The 16634-nt window shown below is 44.5% G+C and overlaps 1 protein-coding gene across 1 annotated transcript; it reads right to left on the reverse strand.

The window, feature by feature from the left end:
- Positions 1-2538: 2538 nt before the first annotated feature.
- Positions 2539-5598, reverse strand: LOC122745650 (interferon alpha-inducible protein 27, mitochondrial-like). Its single transcript, XM_043991049.1, has 3 exons — positions 5164-5598; positions 3213-3374; positions 2539-2780 (listed from the first exon to the last, which is right to left on the reverse strand). The coding sequence occupies exons 1-3, from the start codon at positions 5387-5389 to the stop codon at positions 2689-2691; spliced, it is 480 nt and encodes a 159-aa protein (XP_043846984.1). The 5' UTR covers positions 5390-5598; the 3' UTR covers positions 2539-2688.
- Positions 5599-16634: the final 11036 nt, after the last annotated feature.

The following is a 16634-nucleotide window of genomic DNA, read 5'->3' on the forward strand; positions in this document are numbered from 1 at the left end:
CTGGATTCAGATCCTATCTTTGCTGCCACTTACTACCTGTGTGACCTTGGGAAAGTCACTGAATTTCTTTGGACCTCCATTTCCTCATTTGCAAAATGAGGGGGTTGGTCTAAATGATCTACAAGGTCCCTTCCCAGGGCTAAATTTATTATCCTTTCATTTTATGAGGTTCATTAGGAGCTCCATTGGTGAAGTCACAGGTTCAGTCTCTGCCATAATAACCTTTCAGATACTTAAAGACAACCCTCATATCTTCTCTGAGTCTTCTACGCTGCGGCCTAGCCATCCTCCATTCCATGAACCCTTCCCCTGATGGCACAAATCTCTTTTTTTTCTTTTTCTTTTGATTTTTTTTTTGGGGGGGGGTTGAGCAATGAGGGTTAAGTGACTTGCCCAAGGTCACACAGCTAATAAGTGTCAAGTGTCTGAAGCCAGATTTAAAGTCAGGTCCTCCTGACTCCAGGGCCAGTGCTCTATCCACTGTGCCACCTAGCTGCCCCAGCACAAATCTCAATGTCCTTCACTGCCTTGGCTGGCTTCCTCAGGACACCCACCTTCTAAACTGTCAATATCCCTTACAAAATGGAGATATGAAACACAAGTGAGATCATTTTTATCCTCAAGAAGTTTCCATTCTAATGGGGAAGACAACATGCACATATTTAGGGGCAAGGATAGGGCTAGGGCTTGGATCTAGAATTATAATTATAACTAATAATATATTATTATATATCTATAATTATAACTAATGTAGGAGTATACAAAATCAACACGAGGCGATATTAGTTGTTGGGTTTTTTTGGGGTTTTTTTGTTTTTTGCAGGGCAATGCCAGCTAATAAGTGTCAAGTGTCTGAGGCTGGATTTGAACTCAGGTCCTCCTGAATCCACGGCCAGTGCTTTATCCACTGCGCCACCTAGCTGCCCCCTACAAGACAATATTAGTAATTGTGGGTGGTGTCAGAAAAAGCTTTGTGTTTGAAGGGGGCCTCTTAAGCTTGGTCAGGAAGGAAACTCAGGATTCCAAGATGCAGGGATGAGGAGTGAGAACATTTCAGGCATGGCGAGCAGCTTTTGTAAAGTCTATAGGCATGGGAAAAGGAGTGTCAGGTATAACAGAAGAAAGGCTCAGTGACTGGATCACTGAGTGGGTAAAGGAGAGGAAGAGAAACAAAGCTTTAAAGATAGATTGAGGCCAAGGTGTGAAGGGCTTTAACTGCATGTTTCCTACACTGGCCTAGAGAGAAATGATTATTTCTCTCATATTAATAATCAATTATTAAATTAGGACCAGGATTTTTTTTTTTCAGAAACCCCCCCCACCCCCCAAGGCTGTTCAGTCTCTGAAGGACATTGCTGATAATGAGATGAGATTAACTTTCTCCTCAGTCTTGTTCAGATCCCACCCAGGTAGCCCAAAGTGCTCTACTGAGATTTGGGTGGGGATAAATTCTTTGATTAGATTGCCCAAGGCTGGGCAATTTAGAAGTAAATGACATAATCAGTCACATCCCCCACCCCAGTCCCTCCTTAGAATAGGTCTACCTCTCATTGTAATATTTATTCTTCTCATTAATTGTTAACCAATCAGAGTTGATTGCCACCCTCAGGAATACCCACTCTTCCCAGGACATATTAACTGTGAGTCCACCATTGTGCAACTGGTCTTTGGCATTCAAGAATGTCACTGACTCATTTTATTGGTAATAAGCTAGTGTTATTAATAACCTGATTAATTACCCAGGAATTATGTCTCTTGAACTTTTTAAATGTCACAGCATCCATGTAGAAGATATATTGGAGGGGGATATCTGTTCTCAAGAAACTTACAATCAAATAAGGAGGACAAGACAGGTACACAATTAACTGGGACATAAGGTAGAATGTGTTAAGTGTAAAACAGAGATGCAGGCAACATTCCCCAAGGAAATTTTGGGAAAAAGACAGAGCGCGGTTAGCTGGCATATCAGGGAAAGCTTCATGGAGGAGATGACACCTGAGCTGGGCCTTTACAGAAGAGGAAGATCTCAATAGGTGGAGGTGAGGAAGGTGTGTGTCTCAGGGATAGAAGACAGTATGTGTGGTCATCTAGAAGCTATAAAAAAGCAGGACAGGATCAGAGGTCATAATCCAAGGTGGGGGGGTGGCTAGGTGGCACAGTGGATAGAGCACCAGCCCTGGAGTCAGGAGGACCTGACTTTAAATCTGGCCTCAGACACTTGACACTTACTAGCTGTGTGACCCTGGGCAAATCACTTAACCCCCATTGCCCTGCCCCCCCCCAAATAATAATAATAATCCAAGGTGGATGAAATATAGGTTGATATATCTTACTGAGTATTTTATCTCAGAGGTAAGAGGGAGCTAATGGTGGTTTCCAAGTTTGGTTGAGGTAGCAAGCAGCTGAGAAGCATCATGCAGCTCCGGGGCTGACATGGAAGTATGAGACAAGACAAATATGTAGGCCCGTAGGCTAATGTTGCATTCCTTCCTTTTCCCCCACCCTCACCCTTTTCCCCAAACAGACAATCTATAGAAATTTAAGGAGACAGAAGATCAAGCCAGGCCTTTATTTCTCAGAGCTCTCTCCCTGCTCTTGGACAAGTTGGGTCCTATGCATCTGGTTGGGATATTTTCTTCATGTCATCCTCCTGTAGAGTCAGCGGGACCAGGAGGGGACAGTGAGTCATTATTTGCTGCTCCAGTATGCAAGGGCACTTCCGAGGACTGAACCTGCAGAACCCAGAGCGGTGCTTGCCATTGTCGACAGGCCACCAGCCCCTGAGGAGAGAGGATTCAGAAAGACAATGGGTCAGGGTGACATGAGGGCATGGGAGACTGTCAGGGGCAACCAGGACAAGGGGAGAGGACTGGGAATCACGCCACAGGGGAGGAAGTGAGAGACCTGATGGCTGCCATCTGTGTAGCTGAAGGGCTGTCATGGAAGTAGAAGAGGAAAACCTGTTGATTTTGGCAGAAGCAGAGGCAGATTTGGGCTCCATTTAAGGAACAACTTCCTCACAATTGGAGGCATCCAGAATTAGGATAGGCCACCTGAGGGGGTCCATAGTGTCATGGATCTGGATGGGGATCAGAACCTGGTTTTCTGAGTCTGGATCTAGGGCTCTTTGTGCTGTGCAATGTGGCTTCTCCCGCATGGCAAGCCCTTGGGCATGGGCAGGTGGAACATGTCATGGTGGGACCCTCACTCACCCACAGACTGCAGCACAGCTACCAGGCTGCCCGAAGCAATCCCTCCGCCATTGGCTATGGCTGCTCCTGACATCATCTTTGCTGCCATGGAGCCAGCAGCAATGCCAGCCTTGGTGAAGCCCACAGCTCCCAGGACCATAGGGAATGCAACTAGAGCCACGGCTGTGGGACGAGAGGCCTGGTTGGGAAGCAGGTAGTGCCTGCCACCGCCCCTCCCCCCATCCCAGCCCCTGGACTGGCCCCCACCCCCCCCCACTCAGTCTGCTCAGGGCTCGGGCTGAGCATCCAACAGTTGAGTTGAAGAGGAAGATGAGAAAAGGAGAGGTGAGGAAGGAGGCAGGAGGCTTTTCACACCAATTCTCTCTTTTTTTTTTAAACCTTTTTTTTGGGGTGAGGCAATTGAGGTTAAGTGACTTGCCCAGGGTCACACAGCTAGCAAGTGTCAAGTGTCTTGAGGCCGGATTTGAACTCACTTCCTCCTGACTCGAGGGCCGGTGCTCTATCCACTGCACCACCTAGCTGCCCCACCCCAATTCTCTCTCTCTCTCTTTTTTTTTTAATTTAGAATGTGTTTCCATCTATTTTCAGATACTATCACTTCTTTCTCTGTAGATGGGTTGCCATTTTCATAGTCCTTCAGGGTTATATTGGACCATTGCCTTGCTGAAAATAACCACATGCTTCCCAGCAGATCATCTTACACTATTGCTGTTATTTTGTATACAGTGCATTTCACTCTGCTTCAGTTCATGTAGGTCTTTCCAGGTTTTTCTGATAGTATCCTGTTCATCATAACCTAAATAAAGTGTCAAGTTTAAGGTACTTTATTTAGGTTATAATGAATAGGATACCAATTCTCTCTTAACCTCATGCCCTCTCACCTCCCCAGCTTCCAAGAATTCCCTGGACAGCATCCACATTCGATTCATGTCTAAATCCCCTTATGAAAAAAGGAAAGGGCCCTTAGGTTCCTCTCAAAGAACTGAGGCCAGAAAATCATTGAATACAGAGTAGGTTTTACCCTATTGACAATGAGGTTATTTTGCCCTCTTGAGTGCACCAGCACACCTTTTCTTTTTTTTTTAGCTCACCCTTTCTCTTGGCCAGGTATACAGTGGTTGCTCAATAAATGCTTGCTTCCTTGGTTAATGCATGGATTGTAGGTCTGGCCCTTCTTGATAAACCTAAACTGTATTCCAGATTTATAGTGGACTAAATTAAGCCTACTCCCAAAAGTTGAAAGAACTCAAGAGTTGTTAAATAGAGAAGGCTCCACCTTCTTCTGGGTGTTTAGCTTCCTAGGGACCTATACAGCCCACTAAATTTAGAGGTGTCACCCAGGGACTAGCAGGATTTCTCACACATTTCCCTTGGTGCTGATACAATGATCTCATCGGGTGAGGAATACACCTGCCACCAACGTCCAGGTTAAGTGACCTGCCCATAATTATAAATGTGTCAGAGGTAGGACCTTGACCCAAGTCAAACTGCTTCCCAGGTTGGCCCTCTATCCCTTCTAGGTCTGACGCAGCACAACAGAGACCTCAAAAGTAAATACTGAAATCACCCTGCTTGTCATTTTTATAGCACAATGATATTCCATAACAATCATATAACACAGCATCCAGAGAAAGAACTGATATCGTCTGAAAACAGACTGAAGTATGTTTGCTTTCTTTCTTTCTTTCTCTTTCTTTTTCTTGCTTGCTTTCTGTCTCTCTCCTTCCCTCCCTCCGTTCCTTCCTTTGTCTTCTTGTACAAAATGGCTACTATATAAATATTTTACAAGATTATACAAGTATAACCTATATCAGATTGTTTATGTCTCAGGGAGGAGAGAGGGATAGAATTTGAAACTCACAGCTTTAAAAAAAAGTTAAGACAAAAAAGAAACCAATGCCATTTTTTTTTAAAGGAGAAGAAGGGAGGTGAAGGCCCAAGTCGTACTCACTCGCTCCACCCACGGCACCCGCACCTAGCAGGATTTTTGTGTTGGACAGCATGGTGGCTTTGCAGAGGCTTCCCAGGGTAGGATTTCTGGTTTTGTCCCCACTCCCTCCGTCAGGCAGAGCTGGGGCAGGTCTCGTCTCTCTTCCGGAGCAGAGAATTATGACTCTATAGTTCCTGGAAGTTGGCAGAACAGCTGAGCTGGGGGAAGGGAAGCTGGCTGCAGGCATAGGGATGCTGTGATTCGACAAAGGCCTTCTTCCCGCCTCCCTTAACTCCTCCTGTTGACTTTCCTGGGAAGTGCCAACTAAAATTTCATCTTTTATGGGAAACCTTTTCCAACCTCTCTTAATTCCAGCGCTTTCCTTCTGTTATTTTCACTTTATCTTATATATCTTCCTTTGTATATACTGGTTTGCGTGTTGTCTCCCCCATTGGACTGTAAGTTCTTTTGGAAGCCGTAACTTCCTCTTGTGTCTTTTTGTATTCCCAGAGCTTGGCACAGGGCCTGACAAATAGCAGACACAGAATAGCAGCTGGGAGAAGGATCCAGTTCCCAAAGGCAGGGTCAATAAACATTTGTTAAGTCCTGCCCTGGGTCTCTCTCTCGGCTCAGATCAGAGGCTTCCTGGCATGAGAAAGGTGAATGAGGAGGGTGGCTGCTTCTGAGATTTCTGAGAATGGGGCAATGGTCCTAGTAGACCAGTTCCTGGTAGAGAGGTCTTATTGGCCTGAGGACAAATGCTTCTAAACTACCTACATCATAGGGGGCTGCTAGGTGGCGCAGTGGATAAAGCACTGGCCCTGGATTCAGGAGGACCCGAGTTCAAATATGACCTCAGACATTGACACTTTCTAGTTGTGTGACGCTGGGCAAGTCATTTAACCCTCAATGCCCTGAAAACAAAACAAAACAACAATGTACATCACAGTGTGATGTACACACTTTACTTTCGTAAAGTGTGAGAAGCAAAGACCTCAGTTCAAATACCACCTTAGACATTAAATGAGCTGTGTGACCCCAGGGTGAGATACTGAACCTCTCTAGACTCAAACACCTCTAAGTACTTACTTCTCAGAGTTGTAAGGTTCATGTGAGATATCGAAAGGCATTTTTCAAATGTTTAAGTTCCTTCAGGTATTAAAGAGGGAGGGACATGTGTATATAGGGAAGGAGGTAGCCTCCTGTCTAGGATCTGAGTTGCTGAGTCTCTGCTGATGCCAGTGTCTGTTGTCTAGGAGTGTTAGTGTGTGTACGTGTGTTCCTCTCCAGGTAGAAGGGTGGAGGGCTTCAGCTCTGGCTCCACAGGTCAGTGGGGCTGGTTTGATAGGCCCTTTCTTTGTCTGGAGGAGAACTGAAAACCAGAGCCATTTCTGGAGTTCTTGGACCCCTTGAGGTTACCTGGCATGAGCTGGGACAGGAGTCACAGGGCTCTTTGACCTAGAGGAGTGGGTGCTGAATGGAATTCCTCTCCTGTCCTGTCCTGTCCTCTCCTTTCCTGTCCTCTCCTGTCCTCTCCTGTCCTGTCCTGTCCTGTCCTGTCCTCTCCTCTCCTCTCCTCTCCTCTTCTGTCCTCCCCTCCCCTCCCTCTCTCTCTCTCTCTGCCATTTCTGACCTTTAGGAAGTCCCTACGTCTTTGGGCCTGCCTCAGTTTAGAGAGGTTGGACTAAAGGAGCCATATGATCACAAAAATCCTGAGATTTCCAGCTGGAAGGGCTTGTGGAGACCCTTTGGTTTAATTCATCTTACAGTTGAAGGAGCTGAGGCTCAGGGAAAGGTAGAGGCAGTCTCAGGTCACTCAGGTAGTAGAGTTGGTCACCTGACTCCAGCTACAGGGCTCTTGTGGTAACTGGCCCCTCATCTTGTTGTGGGAAATTCTGACGGAGAAACTCAAACGGCACTCAGGAATAAGGAAGAGCAGTTTATTGATGCGCCAGCCCAAAGCAGAGTCACCTCTGATACTCTGGGCAGCCACCAAGTGTCCAAGCTGCAGTTTTTATATCTCTTAAGTGCAAAAATGCATGTAGGTTTTCACAGGTACATTGTGGTAAGCTTACTTGGCAGACAGGAAGGTATATTTCAGTAAACAGAGGCATATGTCAGGAAGAGGGTACTAAACCACAGACTTCAGGGGAACAAACAGTATGCCCTACTTTCATTTTGGGGGTCTCAGCTCGAGCCTCAGTTTCATCCCCTGTATTTTCCCATATCAATCTCAATTCTCTCCATCCCAGTCTGGGGAGGCGTGGACTCTAGGCCTGCTTGGCCCTTTTAGTCTTTCTTCTCTGTATTTTAGACATCTAGGTCCCACTCCTCCCAAGCAGGGACTCTTCCTGCATCCTAAAAGGGTCATTTCTCAAGCCCCAGAGCATGGCTTCTGGGGATGTCTCCTCCCCTTCTTGCCTTTGACTCCAGTAGCAGCTGAGAGGTTGGGGGTGGGTGGGTAACTGGTTTGGAGGGACTTAAACTAGAGTTCTGGACCTTCTGGTGTCAGGGATCCTATGAGCCAGAAAAGGGGGAGAAGACAGAGCCAAAACGAGAAGAGAGGCAACTGTTCCAGTCTTCTCACACGTCATGCTTCCCACCCCCCCCCCCCCCCCGCCCCAGTTCCATTCAGTTTCACTGTTTCTTGGCTCCTGGAATTTTCACTGGTTGTCCCCCATGCCTGGATTTCTCTCCCTCCTCATCTCTGCCTTTCTTCAAGTCCTAGACTGGATTAAGAGAATCAGAAATAATGGAACTTAACCCAGTGTTTGACAAAGTAGAATACATAAGTTACTTAGGAAAGAACTCATTTGATTTAAATGCTGAGAAAATTGGAAAGCAGAATGGCAGAAGTTAGGCTTAGACCAACACCTTACACCACATTCCACAACATGTTCTAAACAGACACATGACCTTAGTACTAAAGATTTTATATATATATATATATATATATATATATATATATATATATATATATATATTTGTTTTTTGGGGGTTTTTTTGCAGGGCAACAGGGGTTAAGTGACTTGCCCAGGGTCACACAGCTAGTGTCAAGTGTCTGAGGCCGGACCTGAACCCTGGTACTCCTGAATCTAGGGCTGGCGCTCCATCCACTGTGCCACCTAGCTGCCCCAAGATTATATTATTTTAAAAATTAGAAGAGAAGCAGATCATCTACCTCTCACAGCTATGAGTAGATCTGTTCTTATTTTTTTTAATTTTTTTTTTTTTGCAGGGCAATGAGGGTTAAGTGACTTGCCCAGGGTCACACAGCTAGTAAGTGTCAAGTGTCTGAGGCCGGATTTGAACTCAGGTCCTCCTGAATCCAGGGCTGGTGCTTTATCCACTGCGCCACCTAGCTGCCCCTTTTGGTTTTTTGTTTGTTTGTTTTTTGGTTTTTTTCTTTCTTTTTTTTTGTTTTTTGGGTTTTTTTGAGTAGATCTGTTCTTAACCAAACAAGAGATAAAGGCAATTACAAAAGATAAAATAACTTGGATTACATGAAACTGAAAAGCTTTTGCAGAGACATAATGAGGGCCTGCACTAAACGTCAGAGGAGAGAAGGGGGAACATTTGAGAGCATGGCAAAGATAAAGTCAGCAGGTTTTGGCAATACTTTGGATATGAGGGGTGAGAGAATGAGGAGTCCAGGATGACTGAGGGACTGGGAGGATGGTGTTGACCCCTACAGTGATAGGGGGGATGGGAGAGGTGGGAGGTTTAGGGGAAAAGGTAACGAGCTCTGTTTTGGACATAGTGAGTTTAAGATGTCTACTGGACATTCAGTTGGAGATGTCTGGAAGGCAGCTGGAGATGTGATGTTGGAAGTTAGCAGAGAGAATGGGACAGGATAGGTAGACTTGAGAATCAGTATGGGGGAGGCATGGGCATGTTTGTAGGCAGTAGAAAATGAGCCTGTAGAGGGGCAGCTGGATGGTGCAGTGGATAAAGCACTGGCCTTGGATTCAGGAGGACCTGAGTTCAAATCCAGCCTCAGACGCTTGACACTTAACTAGCTGTGTGACCCTGGGCAAGTCACTTAACCCTCATTGCCCTGCCCCCCCCCAAAAAAAAGAAAGAAAGAAAATGAGCCTGTAGAGAAGAAGAGACTGAAAATAAGTGAGAGTGGGGTTGATAGAGGGGTTGATCTGTTGGAGCAGATGGGATAGAATAGGATCACTTGAACAAGCAGAGAGGTGAGCCTTGGTAAGGAGTAAGGCCACTTCCTCATGTAAGGCAGAGATGAAGGAGGGGAATGTGACCACAGGCATCTGAGTGATAGGAGGTGAGGAAGAGGGAAGAGGAGGGAGTTCACAGTAACTGGCCTCAATTTTTTTTCTGTCAAATATGAGGCAAAGTTCTCAGTTGAGAGAGATGGGGGTGGGGGAGCCATGAGAGGTTTGAGAAGAGATGACAAAGTTTGGGAGAGCTGCTGAGGGGAGTGGGATATAGTAGTAGTAGTAGTAGTAGTAGTAATAATAGTAGTAGTAGTAGTAATAGTAGTAGTAGTAATAGTAGTGGTAGTAGTAATAGTAGTGGTGGTAGTAGTAGTAGTAGTAGTAGTAGTAGTAGTAGTAGTAGTAGTAGGCTTCCACCAGTTGAGGACGACCATGGATCTGTGCCTTGAAGAGTCACAGGCCACAGTGTGGCTGTGCAGTCTGATATGGGAGCCACAGCTCCTGCTGCAACCAGGACATTGGGAGTGGGATACTGAATTTATAAAGGAGGTAGAGTATGACTGACTAGCAGCAATGAGGTTCCAGTTGAGGTTATATAACATAAATTTCTAATGGACCCAGACGGAATGGTTGCAAGATTTTCTCCAAATTTCAGCAGCATATATGTAAGGAGTGAAAGTGATGAGTGGTGGGGGTGTTCCAAGGGGAAATAGGGATTTGAGAGAGGGCAGTGTAGAGCTGAATTGGTTCCCCAAAGAGTCAAAATAGGGAAGAGAGAATGGCTAAGGTAGGGGAAATAGCCTGGGAGAGAATTGAGGGACCAAGGGATTGCAGGTCACATTTTAGATGAAAAGGGTTATGAAAGGAAAGGCAGAGAGAGAGGGGAAAAGCCAGTAGATTATGGCTGGATGAGGGGATTTCAGAATTCTTGAACATAGAGGTGGTACATTTGTAGGTGATGACAAGATAAAGGATATGACCATCTTTGTGTGTGTGGCTGATGTGGTAAAATATGAAAGTTTTTAACAGTCGGTTAGGATAACTGAAAGACGCCAGTTTTTCAAGGACCACCCTTTTGGGGAGGAGATGAACAGTCCGCCTGCTGCGCATGTCAGACTGCCTGCCGGGTACAGTCCGCCTGCTGCGCATGTCAGACTGCCTGCCAGGTACAGTGCGCCTGCTGCGCATGTCAGACTGCCTGCCGGGTTTTTTTTGACTTCCGGGGTGGAGAAAAGGAGAGAGGCCTTTTTGCCTGCTTGGCGGGACTCCTGACGGCGCGGCACGGACTCTCTCTCTCCAAAGGTGGCCTTGTCGGTTGGTGGCCTTGTCGGTTGGTGGCCTTGTCGGTTTGGTGAGTTGTTATAAGGAATATAGACTAAGCTTAGACTTAAGACGATTTGTATTGTGTTTCTACTTTCCTATCCTTCTAACCAACATCACCTTGTGACTATCATAACTATAAATAAAAAGGTCTATCTAGAAAACCAAAACCTGCTTCCATTTACTAGTTTGGGAGATAAATTAAGGGAAAGGTTAAGTAGGGGAGATTTATGATCTAATATCCAATTTTAAATCTCACAGTTTTGGCGACCACGAAGGGACCTTAAGGACCCTCCCACCCTCCCTAGTTTGGCCATAAGCCGGCCAATTCGGTGGATTTTCCAAATTACCCCCCCCCCACGGACTTTCCCTTTGTCTAATCTCCCTTAAAGACTTTAAGCCTCTAAGAGTCTTGCTTTAAACAGAAAAGCCAGCCCAGTTTAAAGGGCAAGATGCTCGAATATTCTACTATCCCTTTGATTTTTCTCATCGGAATGTATTGGGACAGCATAACATCCCGACTTAGAGGAATAGTTTACTCAATGGTCCTTCATAACATTATTGGTTTTTTCCTCATTCAGGCAGCAAAAAGTTTTTTGTATAATAGTATACGTGAGAATCTTTGGGAAAATACGTTTAATATAAGTAGAAATTTTATGCCTGCAATTGAAATACCTTTTAATACCACATCCATAGTTCATACGACTAAGGATTTTATTTTTTTTTGGTTTTTTTTTGTTTTTGTTATTATCATTGTTTTTGTTATTATCATTGTTATGATATGGGGGAAATTCTCACATATGGAGAGAGACCTCGAAATGAAATTCTCACATATGGAGAGAGACCTCAAAATGGCTGTTTCTACTAGAGATGATCCAAGTTCAGAATCAGATCAGCAGAAACTACTCCCTCTGCAGGAAGCTATAGAACATAGTAAGAAGGGAGTGCCAATTCAAGTCAGAAAATATAGCCCCTTTAGACCAAGTGACTTGAGCGCATGGAAATCAATCATCCCTAGTTTTGAGAAAAATCCTAACACTGTAATTTCACAGTTAAGGACTATATTTAATGCATATCAACCCAGTTGGGCTGATGTTACTTGCCTTTTGGAAACTTTACTGTCCCCAACTGAGATTACAGATGTTATCTCAGCAGGAAATGCCCTTGTTGCGAAAGGTAAGGCCGATGTGGAATGGCCTCTAAAGGATCCAGAGTGGAATTATAATGATGATAGGGATTTCCAAAGATTAAAAGATGCTAGAGAAACACTTCTGAAGGGAATGGAATCTTGCTCTAGAAAACCAGAAAACTGGCAGAAATTTTTAAGCCTACCTCAGGAGGCTAATGAAAGACCAAACAGATTTTATGATAGACTTTGTGAGGCCGCTAGACAGTACACCAGATTGGATCCAGTAGATTTAAGAGATTCCTGTATCATTCTCAACACATTTGTTTATAATTCACTGCCAGAAATACGCAGATACTTTCTGAAACAATGTCCAGACTGGAGAAATCTCTCAGTAGATAGAATTAAGGAACTTGCAAATTATGTCTTTGACTCACGTGAGGAAGATCCAGATCACCCTAAACAGAGCATTCTGGCACCAGCGATTACTAGTCAGCCATGTGGATACCGGAGCAAGGACACTAAGGTGTGTTGTTACTGTCGTAAGGAGGGGCATGAATTGAGAGAATGTAGGACTTGGAGAAGAAATTCTAATTCTAATTACAGGCGAAATCAAAATAGAAATAGATCTTTTTGGAGGAATACAGAAAGGCAGTACCAGAATAATGGTAACCAAGACCCCCCTCAGAAGAGGACACAGGAATGATGGTGTCTTGGGGAGGAATGGAACATAGATAATGAAAGCCATATATTCCCAGATCCGGATTTTTTGAATGCACTTGTGCCAGTCCATTCACCTCCCCAGAGTAATGAACCACATGTCACCTTAAAAGTGGGGGAGACTTATTATGATTGTCTGCTAGACACAGGAGCCTCTAAATCAGTATTAGTAAGCAAACCAGATGCTGGGTGTAGACCTGTAGGATTTTTGAACGTAGTAGGAGTCTCAGGAAAGAGCCAGAGAGTGGCAAAATTGAATCCTCGCATGGTATCTATGGGGCCCTTAACAGTAGAACATTCATTTTTACTCATGCCTGATGCCCCTGTAAATTTATTAGGTCGTGATCTCCTTTGCAAGCTTAGAGCAACCATATCTTGTGCTCCAGATGGGGCTGTCTCCTTACAATTGCCAGAGGATACTGTTCATTTATTACCAATTTTACTTACAGAAGCTCAAGGAACAGCAGGGGAGGTATCCAAAATCCCCTCTGACATTCCTGAGTCTTTATGGGCCTCATCCCCTAATGAGGTGGGGCTCCTTAAGTCTGCCATGCCTGTTACCTTTAAAGTTAAGGGGGGACCACCCCCCTCCATTCCACAGTATCCATTGTCTAGGGAAGCAATAGAAGGGATCACCCCTATAATTGAGGCTTTGAAAAGCCAGGGTATTATTATTCCATGTCATCACTCTCCATGCAATACTCCCATTTTGCCAGTTAAAAAACCCAAGCCTGGGCCAGATGGTAAACCTGTTTATCGCTTTGTGCAAGATCTTAGAGCGATTAATAATTATGTTATTCCTAGACATTCTATAGTCGCAAATCCAGCTATGATAATTTCCTCAATTCCCTATGAATCTACATGTTTCACAGTGGTAGACCTTTGCTCTGCCTTTTTCTCCATACCAGTACATGAGGACTTTCAATATTTATTTGCTTTTACCTGGAAAAATAGACAGTGGACCTGGACTAGACTCCCACAGGGATTTGTAGACAGTCCCACATTATTTTCCCAAATTTTACAGCAGGATCTGGCCTCTATTACCTTTAAAGCCTCCACACTAGTACAATATGTTGATGACTTACTTTTGGCCTCTCCTAATGCTGAAATTTGTCAGGAAGATAGCCGTCACTTACTGCTGGAGCTGCACAAGAGAGGACACAAGGTTTCTAAGACAAAGGTACAATGGTGTTTGCCCCAGGTAGAATATTTAGGATTTATTTTGGCTGCTGGAACTCGCTCTGTCTCTTCTAAGAGAGTCCAGGCCATTCAACAACTCTCTGCCCCCACTACTAAGAGGCAGTTGAGAGCCATTCTGGGAGCAGCTGGGTACTGTAGACAATGGATACCCTCTTTTGGTGAAATTACTAAACCCCTCATAGCTCTTACAAAAAGTTCTGTTCCAGACATTTTACAGTTGGATCCCCAGCATCTCTCAGCCATAAAAGAATTAAAACGGGCCTTGTTATCAGCACCTGCCCTAGGACTGCCAGATTATAGTAAGCCTTTCACTCTCTTTGTGCATGAACAAAGGGGGGTGGCTTCTGGAGTCCTGACTCAGTCACTGGGGCCTAACCAGCGTCCTATAGCCTACTATTCAATTCAGCTGGACCCTGTAGCGGCTGGAGTGCCACCTTGCCTTAGAGCAGTGGCGGCCACAGCGCTTTTGGTAGAAAAAGCCTCTGATTTGGTCCTAGGTAACCCTCTAACTGTGCAATGCCCTCACGAAGTGGAGGCTCTCTTACTACGTCACAGGACACAAGCCTTTTCAGATCAAAGGCTGGCTAAGTATGAAATAACCCTGTTAGGTAATGAGAATATCACTTTAAAACGCTGCACAGTTCTTAATCCAGCAACACTACTCCCTAATTTACCATTCTCGGGGGAACCGTTGCATGACTGTGCTTCTTTAGTTGATATGGCTGAAAAACCCCGTGATGATCTTTTTGATACACCTTTAGAAAATCCTGATCTTGTCCTCTATACAGATGGTTCCTCATTTATGAGAGAGGGAACCCGTTTTACTGGAGCTGCTGTAGTTTCTGATTATGACACCCTCTGGGCAGCTTCTCTGCCTTCCCATTTTAGTGCACAGGCTGCTGAACTTGTGGCTCTTACACAGGCCTGTAATATAGCTAAAGATAAGAGTGCCACCATTTTTACTGACTCGAAATATGGCTTTGGCATATGCCACTTTATTGGTATGATTTGGCGTCAACGAGGCTTTCTAACATCCTCGGGCAAGGCTATTGCCAATGGGGACCTTATCAAGGACCTCTTAGATGCCCTAAAACTGCCTTCTTCCCTAGCCGTTGTACATTGCCCTGCCCACACAGGGAATAGTGACCCTGTTTCAAAGGGAAATGCACGAGCCGATTCTGCAGCCAAGCTTGCTGCATTAGAAGCTCCTGAACATGTATTTAACCTTTCACCTTCTGAGGATATTCCTTCCAACCTAACCTATGACGATTCTGAAGTAGAAAAGTGGAAAAAGAAATTTAAGGCGAAACAGATCAATGGCATCTGGGTGTCTCCGGAAGGTAAGCCATTTCTTCCCCGGAAATTCTACCACCAGGTATGCCTCTCTGTTCACAGAAAAGGCCATTTTGGTACACAAGGCATTGTAGACTCTATTAAGAGAACCTGGATAGCACCAGGTGTGACTAATACAGCATCTCGAATCTGCTCGGGCTGCTCCACATGTCAGTCTTATAATCAGTATGCTTTTAAGGCCAAAGCTTATGGAGGGCGTCCTCTAGCATATACACCTTTTGAGCACTTACAAATTGATTATATTACTATGCCAAAAGCAGGACATTATAAATTTTGCCTTGTTATAGTTGATCAGCTCACTCGGTGGGTGGAGGCCTTTCCCAGCCCCCGAGCCACAGCTGCCTTTGTTGCCAAAATTCTTCTTAAAGAGATAGTACCTCGTTTTGGCCCACCAGCCCGCATCGATTCTGACAAAGGCACACATTTCACTGATTCGATTTTATCCCAAATCTACTCTTTCTTGGGAGTGACTCCAAAATTCCACACGCCCTACCATCCACAAAGTTCAGGCCAAGTCGAACGTATGAATAAAGAGCTTAAGAGTATGATTGGCAAATTATGTACTGAAACCCATTTGAAATGGCCTGATGTTCTACCATTGGCATTATTCTATCTACGAAGTAGACCAAGAGGAGAACTTCATATATCTCCTTATGAAATGCTTTTTGGTCACCCTCCTATCCAAGCTAAAACTTTTTCCCCAGTTTATACATCACTGGTGGGAGGTGATACTTCTGTTGCTTCCTATATACAGGAATTACAGACCAGGCTACGTGAACTCCATGAGGCAGGAGCTGTGGTCCAGGCAGGACCATTAGACTTTTCATTGCATAACTTCAACCCAGGAGATAAAATATATGTAAAGAATTTTCAGAGAACCAGTGGAACTCAACCTGCCTGGGAAGGACCTTTTCAGGTATTATTGACAACTCCTACCGCCATTAAAATTGGTGAAAAAGACTCATGGATTCATTGCTCTCATATAAAGCCTGCACCATTCATAGGTGAAGAGATTTCAGATAGACCTGAGGTAGACGCTAAAGAGGTAAAAACCCTAACGATAGCAACTGTTAAAGAGCAAAGAAAGTTCAGAGGAAACAGGAAGTTCCCATTTAAGAATCCCACTGATCAGTTAAATGCTTTGGGACTCAGTCTTCGTAAAGTATCAGGAGACGGAAATTGCCTTTTTAGGGCTTTAGCAGACCAGCTAGAAGGTCACTGTAGAAATCATCTCAGACACAGACAAGAAGCTGCTTCTTATATGATTAACCATAGACAAGAGTTTGAGTCTTTTATAGTAAATGACTCCCCTTTTGAAGAATATGTTGATGAATTAAAGAAATTTGGAAAGTGGGGAGGAAATGATACAATTGTAGCATTTGCTAAGCAGCATCAGCTGAATGTTGTGGTTCATCAATTAAATCAGCCTTTATTGAAAATCAGTGGCACAGACAAAACTGATGCTACAGAACTCCACATTTTCTACCATAAAGAACATTATGACAGCATTAGAAAGATCAATGACAATTCAGAAACCCCTGCCACTTTGGCATGCAGAGAATTGGGGAACCAGTTAAAACAATGTGGCATAC

The sequence above is a fragment of the Dromiciops gliroides genome, chromosome 3, assembly GCF_019393635.1.
Source record: "Dromiciops gliroides isolate mDroGli1 chromosome 3, mDroGli1.pri, whole genome shotgun sequence".
NCBI lineage: Eukaryota > Metazoa > Chordata > Mammalia > Microbiotheria > Microbiotheriidae > Dromiciops > Dromiciops gliroides.